General features: G+C 36.5%; 1 protein-coding gene across 1 annotated transcript; it reads left to right on the top strand.

Moving 5' to 3' along the window:
* The first annotated feature begins 4,510 nt into the window (after positions 1–4,510).
* Positions 4,511–11,333, top strand: LOC131157893 (probable protein phosphatase 2C 27). The gene is made up of 4 exons (XM_058112341.1): positions 4,511–5,001; positions 7,124–7,339; positions 9,409–9,620; positions 10,542–11,333. The coding sequence occupies exons 1-4, from the start codon at positions 4,819–4,821 to the stop codon at positions 11,101–11,103; spliced, it is 1,173 nt and encodes a 390-aa protein (XP_057968324.1). The 5' UTR covers positions 4,511–4,818; the 3' UTR covers positions 11,104–11,333.
* Positions 11,334–16,134: the final 4,801 nt, after the last annotated feature.

Genomic DNA, 16,134 nt, shown 5'->3' on the forward strand with positions numbered 1-16,134 from the left:
AGAAGGTCTGAATACTACCTCTTTTTTATAGCAATCGATGCTAGCATAATTGGTGGCTAGCCAGTCTATTCCTAGTATCTTGTCAAATCCGTGCGTATCAAACACTACCAGATCAGCGGGCAGTATTTTTTTTCTTGAATATCTACTGGATAATCTCTAAGCACTTCCTTGTATACCCCTACTGTTCCCATCGGTGTGGCTACAGACAAATTTGCATCTAGTAGTTAAGTTCCCATCCCACACAATTTTACTATACTCTAGAGATATAAATGAATGAGCTATTCCAGAATTAAATAAAACTATTACTTGCTTTGAAAATATGAAAACGTTACTTGTCACCATATCATCAGCATTTTCTGCCTCTCTTGGTGTAAGTGCATAAACCTGCGCCTGGGCGGTACTCCTCTGCTGGTTACCTCGGGTGCCTAGTTATCTCCCCAGAATCAGTTAGGAGTGGGTGCATTACTTGGTGGCGCACGACAGTCTCGTGCCATATGGCTGGGCCTACCACACCGATAGCAGGCATTTGTCCTAACTCGACAATCCCCTTGATGCCTCATGTTATGTGACGCCTTGATTTTCATACCATTTTTTTTCATAATAAACAATAATAAATATTAATCAAACATCTGGCATGTCACAAACTCTGATACCATATTAACATAACCAGACCCAAAGTGGGGTACCAAGTATTCAGTCTATCTCATACAAAGAAAAATAACAACAGAAGTCAATATTTATAAATCATCCAGAATATAGATAACCAGAGTTCTAACCATCTATATATATATAAACATATTCCCAAAAATCAACAAAATACCCTAGAAGAATCATACATCCCTAACTCATAACACTCACCTCGTCTATTAGGGTATCAGCTTCCTTTTATCTCGAAGCTCTATCTACTCGTCTGTCACATTTCCTGAAATGTTTAGATATTTGGGTGAGGCACCTCTCAGTAAGATGGAATAAATTATTTACAGTGTGTGACAGTATGAGTTTAGTTATATAATAATATACTCACTCCAGTATTATATCATCTCAGAAAATATACTGATATGAACTCATAATCATATAGATATATAACATAATCTTTTATAAGTTTTAATTCCATTTCTCAAACTCATACTCGGTGTTGTGGTTATTTTGGAATCATGATGAAACAGTAAAATGTATAGATAGAAAATAGTATTATACAGTATCAAACCTTAATGAATCAGTTCAGATATCAGCAGAGTACGACACTATTGCTATTACAGATTAGAGTGCAACCACACATCTCAGATAGTGTGTGGAGGATTTCGTCAACCGTGCCAGGAGAGATTACAAGCTCCCTAGAAGACTGGGTTGAGGTGGCCGGTTTGACGAGGTAGATACCAGTATCGTGCCTTGGAGGGATTGCAGATGGCTGGGCTGAGGATCAGTAGAGTTACAGTTGACTTATTCTGGTAGGCCAACCAGAGTTAAGTCTCGCCTATGAGCTACACAACCTTGTCATGAGGGGTTAAATCATGACGTATAGTTTTTCAGGGTAAATATCACAATTATGTATATGTATACAGATTTACAGAATATCAGCAAATATATTATGATACTAGTAGTATGAAAATGTAGTAAACTCAGATATTATAGTTGTATTTTAAACTATAATAGATGCAAGTTGTATTGTATATTGTTCTACCAGTTTTTACAGTTTCAAATATTTATCAGTGTAGTATTTATAGAACTCAGTCGCCACACACTAGTAGTAGCATATTTTCTCTTACTGAGCGTTGTCTCATCCCAACGATTTAACATTTTTCAAGTGATCCAACTAGACGAGCAGATGAGGCTTGCCGATAAAGGGATTGTTGCATTACCCTGGTGGTGGGGTAAGTGTTTTCAGGGAGATGTGTTTGTGGGTAGTTTTCCAGGATTTTTGGTGGATGTTACTAGGAGATGTGTTTTTGTGTATGTATATTTTGGGAAATTATTGAATTCTAGTATTGTAAATATGGATGTATAGTTTTATGTTTTTCGCTGCGTAAGCGTGCAAAATGAACAGGGTTTCCTCAGTGCTCATTTGGGGCCTGAGATGTTATAGTAGATAATCTAGGGGTATCAGAGTAAATTAAGTTTCAATATATAGTAAATTTTAAATAAAAAAAATGGTATAGATTTTCGGGTCGTTACACCATGGCTTGAATAAAAATCCTCATTCTTTGTTTCCAAAATGTGTAGTTAACACCGCAAAAAATTGGAGGCCTTGTGGAAGATTGACCCTCACCAAACGGGGATACACCTAGGATTGCCATTAGATATTTATGCAACTACTTGTTAGGTTTATTGCAACTAAAATCTGATACCAATTGTAAATTGAGGTGTGATCCCAAGAGGGGGCTGAATTGGGTATTTAAAATTTTTATGCGAAAGCTTAATTAGTTTTAAATATGATTTTCCAAGTGATCTAACTACTTCAATAACCACAGAATTCTCATCAAATAAATATACCAATATGATATCCTTTAATACGAAAGGATTTACACTATGATTTCATTATGTGATCAAACTACACAATAATCACAATATTCACAGAAGACAAATATCAATATGCTTAGCTAGAAAATAGTGTTTGCTTATAATTCCAACAAGTGATTAAACAACACAATGAATATAAAATTCACAATAGATAAAAATCAATGTCATTATGCTCAAATGTGAAAGAGATAAGGAAAAGAGAGTGACATTGATTTTTTACAAGATTTGGCGATCTATGCATACGTCCTTGCCTCAAGCAACTCGCTGAGGATTTCACTATCCCTCCTTCAATTGGCAGAGAAGCCTCTCTCTTTTAGTAGGCGAAGAAGCCTTTTCCAAACCCTCCTTCAATAGGCGAGTTGCCTCTCTCCTTTACTTAGGTGGAGTAGCCTCTCTACTTTACTTAAGCAGAGTAGCCTCTCTCCTTCACTAGGCAGAGTCATCTCTCTCCTTCAATAGGTGGAGAAATCTCTCAAGCGAAAATCCCCTTACGGTTGACAACGATTCAATCCCAGAATCACCAAGATACAAGGAGTAATTAAATAGAGTTGTACAAGAATAACTCTCTAAATAAAGTAGATACATACACAAATAAAATTCTAATACACTCTCAAAAGAGGATTGCAATAAAGCTCAAGAGTTTAGCTAGGGTTTTTCTAGTTTTGAAAAGCAGTAAGCTTGAAAGAATGAACTCAAAAAAATTTCAGTAGCAATCGACGCTAATCTCAGTTAATATTGTGTGTTAAACATGTTTAGGGCTAGGTATTTATTTATAGGAATGAATTCTACCCGTTGGCGTGTTTAATCGCTTGATAAATTAGAATCTTAGAGATTTTATTACCGTTGCGATAAGTATCACGAACACTTCGATCAACTATACTGAATATTCGATTGCCCAAACCAATTAAATCAGGAATTTTCAAAGTGGCAGTAGCCATTCGGTCGACTAAACTCTAAAGTTCAATCGCCCGAACCGAGCCATTCAGTCGACTAAACCCTGAGGTTCGGTCGCTTGAACCACCTGTGTCTAGAAGTTAAAAATGTATGCAGCCGTTCGGTCGACTGAACCCTGAGGTTCGGTCGGCCGAACTTCCTAATGCCAGATTAGTGTTTAGACTATGCATTCGGCCGACTAAGCACTTTGTCTTAGGCGCTCGAACATCCCGAAATACAAATTCTTTTATATTTTTCATTCCAAAAATGATTTTAGTCTTTTAAAATAACTTTTGGCCTTGTAAAAATATTTTCCAAGAATTTTAAACCTATGGTCCAACTAAGTTACCTAAGAGCTTTGTCACACAATTCAACTGAGGTGTACTTACATGAATCCAAATTTGTAGTATACAAACTATTCAAGTCTTCATGTTTTTAAACTTGATCTTTATACAAGTTTCCTGTCAATAACCATCTATCATGGTCTTGTATGTTTCATGACTTTTCATTTTACATCTTTCCTAGGAACACTTATAAGTGGTCAAAAATTATCTTGAATTATTTGTTTTGAATATGGGCATTACACTTCTTTTTCACTTTAAGTAATAATTTATTTTCTACATATATTGGTGACAACCTTGTGACCACTTACTCTTCAATTTTATTTTATTTAAAAATAATAATAATAATAATAAAGAAGAAAAAATTGAGAGCATGGCTAGCTAGGCTTATAAAAATTCAACACATATATGCCAAATACATTGACTGCGCACTTGAAGAAAGATTCATGAACTCATCATTAACCTTTTTAACTCAAAATCTAATAAAGTTATTATTAAAATTAAAAAGTGAGAATGGACAGTGTCACAAGGACTCTTGGATTCACGGATGAATCATAACAGCACTTGAAATAAGTGCATGTGCTAAAAAAATTAAAGCACATTTCTTCTTTTACAATAAAAAATTGTTTCCCACGAAGACTAAAAAGCAAGAACATAAATAAATAAATGAAGAATGGGAACAGGGGAAGCAAGGAAAGGGAACAGTTGAAGCTTGATGACGCACATTTTAAAAAAAGATCTGATGGGTACCCTCGAAACAGATTTTCAGCCACGCTTTCTTAGAAAAATCTGGAATTTAACGGCTCTCTCTGTCTTTCTCTCTCTCTCTCTCTCTTTCTCTTTCTCTTTCTCTCTCTCTTCTCTGAAACACACCAACAGAGCCCCCTTTTAATCTCTCCCACCAAAAGATTGTCAACATATTCTCAGAATCTTCTGCTCAATCCTATACATATTTATAATTTTTTCTTTTCTGGGTCTCTCTTTCTCTCTCTATCTGCAAGTTGCTGCACCACCTGAAACCACTATCATGTGTGTGAAGGACGCAGAACAAGTTGCCGAAGAAATGGAAAATTTGGGGCTCTGCGACCAAGATAACGCCAAGCCTTGGGCTCTGCAACCCGCATTGTTGCATACCCAGATCGAGAATTGGGAAAAGGATTCTCCGGTTGTGGATTCCGGCGACCGCCCTACCATGGGGTCTTCTTCGCCCGTACGAGTTTTCCCCAAATCCTCTTTTTATCTTTTTTCTTTTTACGTTTCATTTGAATGATCCTTTTGGTGGGTGAGAAAATGCTGTGTATAAAAGGTTAAAAATTGTTCATGCTTGTTTGGGACCGGAGAAAATTTTGTTTACCTAGAAGGGCACTCAAATCATAGAAAGAAAACCCAAGAATTCGCCTGTTTTCCCCCTTTTTCATCTCAGTTTTCTTACCAAACAAACGGGGGAAGGTTTTTTTTTTTGTTCTCTCTCTCTCTCTCTTTTCTCTTGGGTGTCTCTCACCCTGCTTCCTGGTATGACAGATGAAAAAAAAGGCTGTCTGTTCCATTTGGTTGGAATTGATTCCTGGGTAGCTGCTTGTTTATGTGCTTGATGCGTTTTTCTTACGCCTAGTTTGGTTGCTGAGAATTGAGAGAGAAATTTTTTAAGCTTGTTTGTTTATTATTTTTTGTCAGAACTTTTTGCTTCTTTTACATTTTTATAGTTTAGAAGAGTTGAGTTTTAATGCAAAACATGATTTCAAACTAAAGTCATCTCAGGAACCAAACGGAGGGTCATGAGATTTTTCTTTTTAGATCATTCTTATTATATATTACTGTGACATACTTTTTGTCATTTAAAGTTTTGATGTTTGTACTCTATGCATTTTTTTGTAATTAAATTGGCCATTAATGTTTTGTATTTATTGATTAGTTGCTATTGCTTTCTTCTAATTCGGCTTTGTAGTCATATGAAATGCTATTAATTACACCATGTTGCGCATTAATATATGTCCACACAAGGGATATCTGGCAATTCGTGATGAGTGAAGTTATACTAACACTAACACTTGGCAAGATCTAATTAGGGAAGCTACAATATTTTCAAATTTGTATCTCACTAAGAGGGCACATGGCACTTTGTGATTAAGAAAGTTATAAGTCGGTGATTGGAGAGGTTATTAGCTAATGAATTAAATTCTTAAAATGACCCATGTATTGAATTTTATTTAATAATGACATATTTTGATATGTAACCTAACCATCCATCCACAAGGGGAGGTTTATGCATATATGTATTGAGGGTTTGCTTTGAATCTTTATCTTTTTTGCATCCGTGATGGATGAATTGAGGTTCCATGGTACCTGTTGTTTGTAGATGATCTTCATTGATGAAAATTAAAGGTGGAACTATCTAAGTTGAAACCATGGAGAGAAGTTTTTGGATTTAGAGATTATTAGATAAGTAGGAATAAGACAAAGTACATGGAATTTCAAGAGAATTATTGGAGAAAAGATTAAACTTAATGGTCAAGAAATTAAAAGCACTTGTAAATTTCAAGGCAATCTATTATGCAAGTTGAAGGAGAAATTAAAGAACATGCAATACATAGAGTTGAAATAGGTTGGGGAAATTGGAGAAGTGCTTTGTGTGTGTTTTGTGATTGTAAAAAATATCGTTCAAATCAAGGAATGTTTTATAGCATGGTTTTGAGACCAGCTAAGAAACAACATATCCAACAAGTAAAATTTGTTGAAATAAGAATGCTAAAAGATAATTTAATGACTGAATATTTGTGGTAAGTTAGGCATAGCACATGTAGAAGATATGATAAAGGAGTGGTAGTTAAGATGATCTAGGCACTTGCAATGACCAAATAAGGGGAGTAAGTTGGTTAATGTTAAGAGGTGGTAAGAGGGAGAAGAGTCCTAGACAAACTTGGGCTGACATAGTGATTAAGGATTTGACAACGCTTCCAATTGTCGAAAGATATTGACTTAGATCCTGCAGAATGAGACTGGATGATTCATGTAACTAACCCCACCTAGTGGAATTCCAGCATAGTTGTGATTGGTTACACTGTGTGTGTGTGTGTGTGTGTGTGTGTGCATGCGCGTGCATGTGCGTGTGCGTGTCTGTATTTATTTGTATATGTGGGGACTCATTTTGGTGGTTGTGAAACAATTATATTGTGAAGTTTTTCATTGTTATCATGTGTCTCCTACACTGATGTTTTCCTATTCTGCAGGAGATTTAGGTTATTTTTAACAGTAAGTTTCTCATTTTTTTTCTTGTGTTCACTACTCATTTTTCTCTTCACATTAAAATATCATATTATTTCTCCCCTTTTCAGCTAGAAAGCATTTCTGAGGACAAAACAATGGATACAACAGTGGCCTCGGACAGAAAACAGAATCTATTAGCAAACTTCATCCCGTGCCTTCGGTCAGGAGAGTGGTCTGATATCGGGGGCCGAAATCATATGGAGGATACTCACATATGTATTGCTGACATAGCTAAGAATTTTGGTGGCAATATACTTAATGAGGAAGCTATATCATTTTATGGTGTAAGTGCTTCATGGTACCATTTCAAGTGTCAACTGTTTTCCTTACAGTCTCTTCTATCGCAATTCATGTTGGAATATATGCTACCCTCCGAATTCATTAATTATCCATTTGATAGGGAGTGAAAAAAAAAAAATTCAGCAATATAGCTCAACACAGCTTACCAAGTTGGAAGGCTTGGCTACAATTGGTTCACCTCTGCCTTGCTAAATATTGGCTTTGATTCTGGTTGGACTAAAATCTGTGTCTTCATAATATTCATATGGTGCTTACAAGGGGAAATTTTGATGTAGGAAGAGCTCTTGTTTAGTATTGTGTTATAAATCAGAGGAGTTTCTTATTCAATTTTTTTCCAACATACAAATCTGAGTGACTTGGATTGAACTACTTGATTTTTAGTCTTGCTAATTGCTATTGTGGAGTCATTAGCTTCTAGAGCTGAGCAAAATGCAGGTGGACAGGGTTTCCAGTGGGCCTAAACATGCTCTGCCCAGGCTTGGCCATGTTTAAATAAAATATCTTAAGATATAAAATGTATTTAAAACAGCATTATATATTTTTTTAATGGGATGTGGAGGTTGCCAAGAGAGGAGAACTGGACAATCCTTTGGAGCTCAAGTGTTAAGTGGCAGGAGGATGATGTAGAGATGACAAGGGTTTAGAGAGAGAAGCTCTGGGTCGGAGAGAGAAAGTCCAGTGAGAAATGAGGGCCAAAAGATCTCCTAAATGGGTTGAGAAGGGTGGTATTTATAGTGCTAATTAGGAGCAAGGTTATTGTCCAACCAAGGAGGATCATGATTGTGTAAAAGGTTTTGGCCAATGGAAGAAGACAATTTGAGATGTCTAATGGTATAATGGCACATAGCTAGAAAGAATAACAATAAAGAAGTGCCATGTTTTGTGGGTGACACTTGAACTAAGGATTGCCCCTGTTTTCCTCTCTTGGCAACCTCCACTGCATTCCATTACTTGTATGCAACAACGCCTCCCATTACACAGGGCTCTCACCCAATTTGCAGGTCACCTAACACATGCTCAGGTCTACTAGCATCCTAAAAGTTGAAAGTTGAAGCAGGCTGATTTTGTGAACCAACATGAAATTTTGAGATGGTATAGATATAAATGTAGAAGAGCACAAACAAGTAACTGAAAGTTCACTATCCTCATGTAAGAATTAGGTTTAATTTAATATCTTTCATGTCTTTGATGCCAGAACAATTTACTTTCTGATACTCCTTGAGTTGCGTTCCTTGGTGTATTGTTTGATCTCTCTTACAGATTAATGAGATTTTATCCTTAAAGATCTATATTTAGACTGATTCACAAGCTTTTAGAAAGTAAAGGAATGTATGACATATATGAGTTGGCATTGATGGAGAATCGCAGAGCTTTTAACTATTTTTCTTTCTGGATTTTAACTTAACTAGCCACAGACCTGTTTGGCGCACAGGGTCACAATTCACAAACCATCCAGCATTTCTTTAAACAACTAGGCCTTATTTAAAGGTATTCTAGGAAGTTAAAAAAAAAATCCAAGCTGTTGAACTTCATGTATTGTGTCAAACACAAAGAAAGCATGACTTAGTCAGGAGGATTCGAGCATTAGTTCTGGATTATTTGCAACAAAATCAGTTGGAATTTGGAACAGCATTTGTTGAGTTAACCTTAAATCCAATAAACTTGAACTCTGAAAGTTGGGGCAAATCCAAGACCATTCAAATCAAAGTAGGCTGACTAGTTAAATTAAATGAACCAAAGTCACCAAACAGAGCAAACTGAAATGCTTGCTAATGGTTGACTGCCAATGACACATGGAAAGACATGGGACAACTGTGACTTGAGAATGACCCGTGAAAGCTTAGTGAGAAAAAATGACATGGCTGGAGCTCGACCTAATGTCCTGTTGAGCTTATGTTATCTTACCATTTTATTAGGTTATTTAAATAGGGTTTCTGTAAAATGGAGTTGAATCATGTGAAAAAGAAACAATAGTAGTTGTCATAGATGCTAAGAAATACTCGCTTCATTGAGTTCTTGGCATCTAAATTTGCACAGCTTGGTTGATTAACAGGTTTTCGATGGGCATGGGGGAAAGGCTGCAGCACATTTTGTCCGAGACCATTTACCAAGGATCATTGTTGAAGATGCTGATTTCCCTTTAGAACTTGAGAAAGTTGTCACTAGGTCATTTATGAAGACAGATGCTGCATTTGCAAAGTCTTGCTCTCTTGAGTCTAGCCTGTCTTCTGGTACGACTGCACTCACTGCAATGATATTTGGCAGGTAAGCTTCCACATCCCCATTTTCAGGTGGCATTTACTTACAGCATAGTTTAGATCTAATGAGGTAAAATCTACAAATAAGCTGCAGCAATTGAATCAAGAAGAATTTTCATGGTTTGATATGGCATAGGATATCAGTAAAATGTTCTTTTTATAAAATGTATATTGATTAGACAAGCTTTATCATGTTGGAACTTTGTTGGGCTGGATTGGCCGAAGAGGGTGCTCACTGTCTAGAACAACTACACACATGAGGTTGAGGTGTTCGACTGGTTGGTTTGGATCAGTCTTATTGGTCTGCCTCTGTGAAAGTGTTTTGCATCTTTCGCACATTTAATCTACTCTTATCCTTTTAAATGCTTGCATTGTCAATGATTTTAACTCCAATTTTTTTAGAGTAATTGGTAATGAACGTAGACTGAAATCACCTGCTCTCTCAAGTCTGTTTAAAGTTTATAATTTGTAACAATTTGTCTTTAATTGTTATATCATAATAATATGACATGCAAATCCTGTATGAGACTTGTGGACAAAAGATTGGATTCAGGATTGACCAAAGTTGCATCCATGCCCAACCTTTGATGTGGTTAGGACTTTCCATTCCTTAATTCTAAATATAAAAAAAATCAGGCTTGAATTGCCTGTTAATTGAGCTTGGGCACTGTAATCAGTTAAGCGGCCCGGTGGCAATGCCATTTCAACCATAAGGTCTTCCCTTCTTTATTTCAATTTATCACTTTTGAGTTGCTTTGATAAACTCCATGCATGCATTCTAATGCATTATATATTGCACAAATTTTAAACACATGTACCTTATTACCCTGTCGTCAAAAGTCAGTCATTTGATAGAATTGTATTGTGCATTGTATAGTATCAATGTGGAGGCATGTGTTAAACGATGTGATCCTCCTGTTTTGGACAGATCATTGCTTGTTGCGAATGCTGGGGATTGCCGGGCAGTGTTATCAAGACTTGGAGTAGGTATAGAAATGTCAAAAGATCACAGACCTTGCTGTATAAAAGAAAAGAGACGGGTCGAGTCATTGGGTGGTTATATTGATGATGGCTATTTGAATGGCCAGTTGGGTGTAACCCGCGCACTAGGTGATTGGCATCTTGAAGGGATGAAGGAAATTGGTGAAGGGGCTGGGCCATTGATTGCAGAACCAGAACTTAAATTGCAGACGCTGACAAAGGAGGATGAATTTTTAATCATCGGCAGCGATGGAATATGGGATGTCTTCACCAGCCAAAATGCTGTAGATTTTGCCCGGAGGAGACTTCTAGAGCACAACGATGTGAGAGTGTGCTGCAAGGAAGTGGTGGAGGAGGCAATAAAACGGGGAGCGATAGACAATCTCACTGTTGTCATGGTGTGCTTTCACTCAGACCCACCTGCCCAGGCTGCAGTGCAGAAGGTTAGAGTTAGGAGGAGCATTTCAGCAGAGGGGCTTCAAAATCTCAAGTATCTATTGGAAGGATAGAACATTTCACTACTTGGAGAATAGATTTAATCAACAATAATTAGTTGTATTAGTTGTTTTTCTCAAGAGTTGTGTGTACATATATTCATTCGGCAGGTAAACAAAAAATTGCGCTGTTGTCTTCTGTAATTTTCAGCCACATTTCATTGTGGTTGAGAAGAGCAAGGAGGAAAAAAAGAAAGATGTGTATAATGTTAAAATTTGAAAGAATAATTTGTACTACTTTGAAATTTTGCCTCTTTTCCTCCATTTACTACCATTCATTTGGATTGTAAGAACGATTCAGGGAGAGTTGTGTATGCATTTCTGCAGGAATCAGGCAGGATTTGTCAACATTTATTTTGTAGGCATTATTTTTGGTCATGGTCTGTATTGTATATTTTTGAAGGTTACAGTTGTTGGTGCTCATTCTTGCCATTAAGGTTGTTCTGTAATACTTCTTGTTCATCATGAAGACATGTCTTGTATATACTTGAAAACTACACTTGATGGTATTCATTTTTCCCCGTTAAACCTGATAATATCTCTTGATCTCTCTCAACCTGTTTAAAATCGCTGCCCATGTAAGCTGCGCTGAAAATGGGAATGCTCCATCAGCACCAAAAAATACTAGACATTTCACTTTGTTTAAATGTAAATCATGACAGCTTTACCCTTGGTTTTCATTTTGCGAGAGAGAGAGAGAGAGAGAGAGAGAGAGAGAGAGAATAAATAAAAGAATCCGTTGAAGAGATATATTAGGATACCCAAATATTCACCTAGGCATCCATTAAAAATCTCTCCTCCATCTAAACAAAAATTTGTTTAAAAAGGTGTAATCTTGAAAAATAGAATCATGTATTACATTATAAAACAAAATGAAAATGGCTGCACCAAATACACATTTTCAACCTAATAAAACTCCCAATAACAGACACAAATAAGCCAGGCTGCACTGTGCAGATGAAGGAACAGAGTCAAACTTGATTCATCATCGTGATTAACAAAGCTATAAGAGTAAGAAGACAAGCCAAATGGTGAAGAACCAGCTAGATGCGATCAAATTTTGTCATTTTTTCCTCCATTGAATAAGAAAAACATCCATCAGCACCAGGTTCAGATGAATATATATATATATATATATATATATATATATATATATATTTCTGTTTTGCTCTTTCAAGCTCGTGTCACCATCTCTTCAAAAAATTCTTTTCCCAGCTGCTAAGAGGTCCAAATGGGATACCTTCTCCACTATCAAACAGATGAGAACACCCTATAACCTGCCAGTTTGAAATATAAATTCGGAAATATATGTCGATCAATAAAAACATGTCATCTTCATGCTCTTTTATTGGAAACAAAGGGGCAACCTCAAGCACTGGGTTCAATAAAAAGGAGAAAAAGCAAAAATACTGTTGGAAACAAGGGCCAATCACATGAGACAACATGTTGATCAAAAGAGCAAAAATACTAGGAATTTAAGAACCCACTGCTCAATTATGCAGAAGAAATTTTGAAGGGAACATTAATTCTGCACGAGAAGATGTTCTACATATTGTGACAGATTGCTTCTACAAGCTGAAGAGATTGTTTCCGAAAATATCAATGCTGTAGCAGGAAAAACTGCAAATATTATGTCAATCACAGTTTTTTACCCTCCGTGAGGATCAAATGGAAACTTGACATACTAGGGTAATCAATTACCCAAGCTCCCCTTCAACCATGTCACCATGTGTCACTAGTGTGTCTGCATGCCAACTTAAGCCATAGAAACAAATCTTGACACTGCTCCAGTGCTCCTATTAAGACCACCATCATCTGACAGTGATGTAATTGACAAACACAAGGCCATCAGTTCATAGTACAGTTAGGGAGCTAATATTAAAAATAAAGTCTGAAGTACTCTTTAGACTTGGAACAACTAAACCCGTAACCAAGGTCTTAAATTCCAATTTCGACTCAAATTTCGAAGCTCCAAAAGTATGGAAATTTTGATTTCGAAGTCAATTTTGATTTCGATTTGAAAAAATAATGGAAATTAGTAGTAAAGCATGGAATTCTTTGAGAAACTTTAGAAATGGTTAACAAGCATAATAATATAAGTTTTAGAACTAATATATAACAAATTAAATACATCTATGTTTGGTATGAGGTGGAAAAGTTGTAAAACAGTATGTGTATCAAACATATTTGTGAGATAATGTACATTAAACATATCCAGTTAATACAAATGAAAATCATAAATCATTTAAATATTATTTATTATACAAATAATGATAATTTAGACATTAATGGTTAAATAAAATTTTACTCTAAGTTTATTTTTTCATATAATTTCAAAAGCACTCGTAATAATCTTTTGTTTTGATAAAATAAATTAAAAGAGAAATTTCACTTCACTCCTAAATCTCTCATTTGAATTCCAATGAAATTACATTGTATAGTTAAAATTTTGACAAGTTTTGCTAAAATTTCGAGATTTCGATAAATTTCGGATAATTCGTTGAGATTTTGATGGAAATTATGCAAGACAAAAATCGACTGCAATTTCAATTTCGAGGGTGACGGAAATCGGAAATTTCAATGGAAATTTAAGACCATGCCCGTAACCTGGCAACAGCAGCAGCAGCATATTTACAATTTAAGCAATGGAAGGTATAGTTAGAATAGCAATACCCATAAGCCCACGGCAGTAGCAGAGTCATAATTTAAACGATGGAATGTAAGCTCAGAAACTATGCCCATAAGCTGACAGCAGTAGCACCTCCAATCAGGTTCATTGTTTGTGGTTTCACAAAATTATATATGGTTCTCTTCCTCTTCTTTTTCAGCTCCCTGGCATGCCTGAAAAGGCCAATCCAATGGTCAATAGACTTGAGACAAGTGAAATTCTCAGTCAAAACATTCCTTCTACAAACAACCAAGTATTCACTTGCCTGGGAATTGCTCGTATGATGAACTAATTGGATCTCAAAACCATCAACCCAGTACTCCCATATTCTCACAGAAGACCCAGCCTTAATTTCTCACCTTAATATTTTCTAGAAAATATTTAATCTTGATAGGAGAAATGAAAGACATTAATTGAAAAAATTGATGTCCTTTGCACAATGAATCTAACATCCTGAAGGGAACAATTACAATGTGCATGATCACTCGTTCTGCCTCAGAAATTCTCCAGAAATTGATGTTCCAACTCAAGTTCGTACTACTAATTTATACAGCCTTGAGAAGCTGAAGGGTGAATATGCAGCATGGAAAAAACTTTTGGAGAACAGCCAGGAATGATGACAAGTGATCATGCACGTGGTAACTATTCCCTTCAGGATGTAAAATACATCCTGAAGGTAAACAGCAGCTATACTAAATAAAGAATGTCTACTAGAAGTGAGAACAATACCTGGTTATGCAGCAGTATTAGAGTGGAGGATTTTATGACCTTCCAGCTCTGCCAAGCACGTTGTTTCAACCATCTTTAATCTTAGTTAGATTCTGGATAGAGCTGTAGCACCTAAGCACCAAAACAAATAAAAACAAAACAAAACCAAAAAAAAAAGGAATGAATGAACAATTGTATCAGCCTGGACGCACAGAGGATTTCTGTCAAACAAAGAAAGGCATCTCAGGAAACAATGAAATCACCAATATTTCACTGTTCAGGAAGCGGTTGAATAATGACCCCACTAGCCTTCTACCTATCATTTTAGGCCAAATTGTTTATGTAGAACACCGAACATACAGAGACTCCAGGATGAAAAATTCTTCATATACAATTCTAACAACAAAGATCCCCAATCAAATCCATATTACAAGTGAACACAAAGATCCCAAAAACCTGTTCCTATCCAAACATTCAGCCTTTACTCTTCAAATGCTCAAATAAAATTCAGAAAAACACTCCAAAATGTGGGGAGAAGTGAAGATTTGAGACGTACCTCCCAAATGAGGAGCTCCAAGGTCCTGAATCCACAACTGCTACACTCCAAAATGCAGTGAGAAGTGGAGATTCGAGAACACGAACAAACAACAGGACTTTCTTGCGCAGACATAAGATGAAGAAAATGTCAGAAGAAGAAAAAGAAGACAAGCATTCACCTATTTAGGACCTTCAGGCTTCAAGCTTCAGGTGCTCTTGGTTCTCCTTCTCTCGATTCTCCAAGACTCCAAGTTTCCAACTCTAACATCCCATTTCCTAACCCTAACCCTAAGTGACTAAATTCCTAAATTTGAATGGGGCTGCTGGGCTGCTGGGCTTAGATTGGAGCAGGGCAGGGTGCAAGCAGCAAGTGCAAGGCACCTGGCTGTAGGTTAGTAGAACTGTAGAAGTTCAGTTTTCGGTTATGGAATAACTGAAAACTGAACCAATTTTGTTTTGGTAGTAAAATCCAGACCAACTGAACCCAATTGACTCCGTAACTGAACCAAATGGACTGAACTACTTTGGTTCGGTCGGTTATTTCAGTGGGCACCGAAATTTGCACAGCCCCAGCAAAAGATTGTAAAAACAGAACAATCCCAAAATATCCTTCCTCTCTCCTTCCGGAAACCCTAAAACTTCACCTTCAAAACATCCCGAATTGTAGCCAAGCCACCCAGTCCTCACCAGAGTCCAAAAGCAAATTGTTCCACATGAACCTCACTACCTTACAATAAATGCATATGGCCAATAGTCTCATTAGACTCACTGCACAGCACATAAATATCTGGACAAAGGGCTTCATAAGGCCTCCTTTGTATCATATCATTTGTATTGATCTTGTTAAGAATTAACGTCCAAATGAAAGCCCAGATTTTAAGGAACCTTTGCTTTCCAAACAGCTTTGTGCAAGACCAAAGGGCTAGGATTTGTGGATTTTATGAAATTAGAAAAAGAAGACTTTGAAGATAAAGGCCTTGAAGCGTCCCCCAATCCAAAGCCTTATATCCCCCAGCAAATTTGGCATGAATGAGTCCAACACACCCAGTAAAAGGGTTAACTCATTAACCTCTCTTACATTGAGACTTCTGAAAAAATGAAAATCCAAAGAAAGATAACCTCCCCAAAAGAAT

The sequence above is a fragment of the Malania oleifera genome, chromosome 6, assembly GCF_029873635.1.
Source record: "Malania oleifera isolate guangnan ecotype guangnan chromosome 6, ASM2987363v1, whole genome shotgun sequence".
In the NCBI taxonomy this organism is placed as follows: Eukaryota; Viridiplantae; Streptophyta; class Magnoliopsida; order Santalales; family Ximeniaceae; genus Malania; species Malania oleifera.

Bases quoted from the DNA above. Each gene is read 5' to 3' on its own strand.
- LOC131157893 (XM_058112341.1), top strand. From the start codon at position 4,819: ATGTGTGTGAAGGACGCAGAACAAGTTGCCGAAGAAATGGAAAATTTG. The intron at 5,002-7,123 runs GTACGAGTTTTC...TCCCCTTTTCAG, and splicing joins CCATGGGGTCTTCTTCGCCC to CTAGAAAGCATTTCTGAGGA. The intron at 7,340-9,408 runs GTAAGTGCTTCA...GTTGATTAACAG, and splicing joins AAGCTATATCATTTTATGGT to GTTTTCGATGGGCATGGGGG.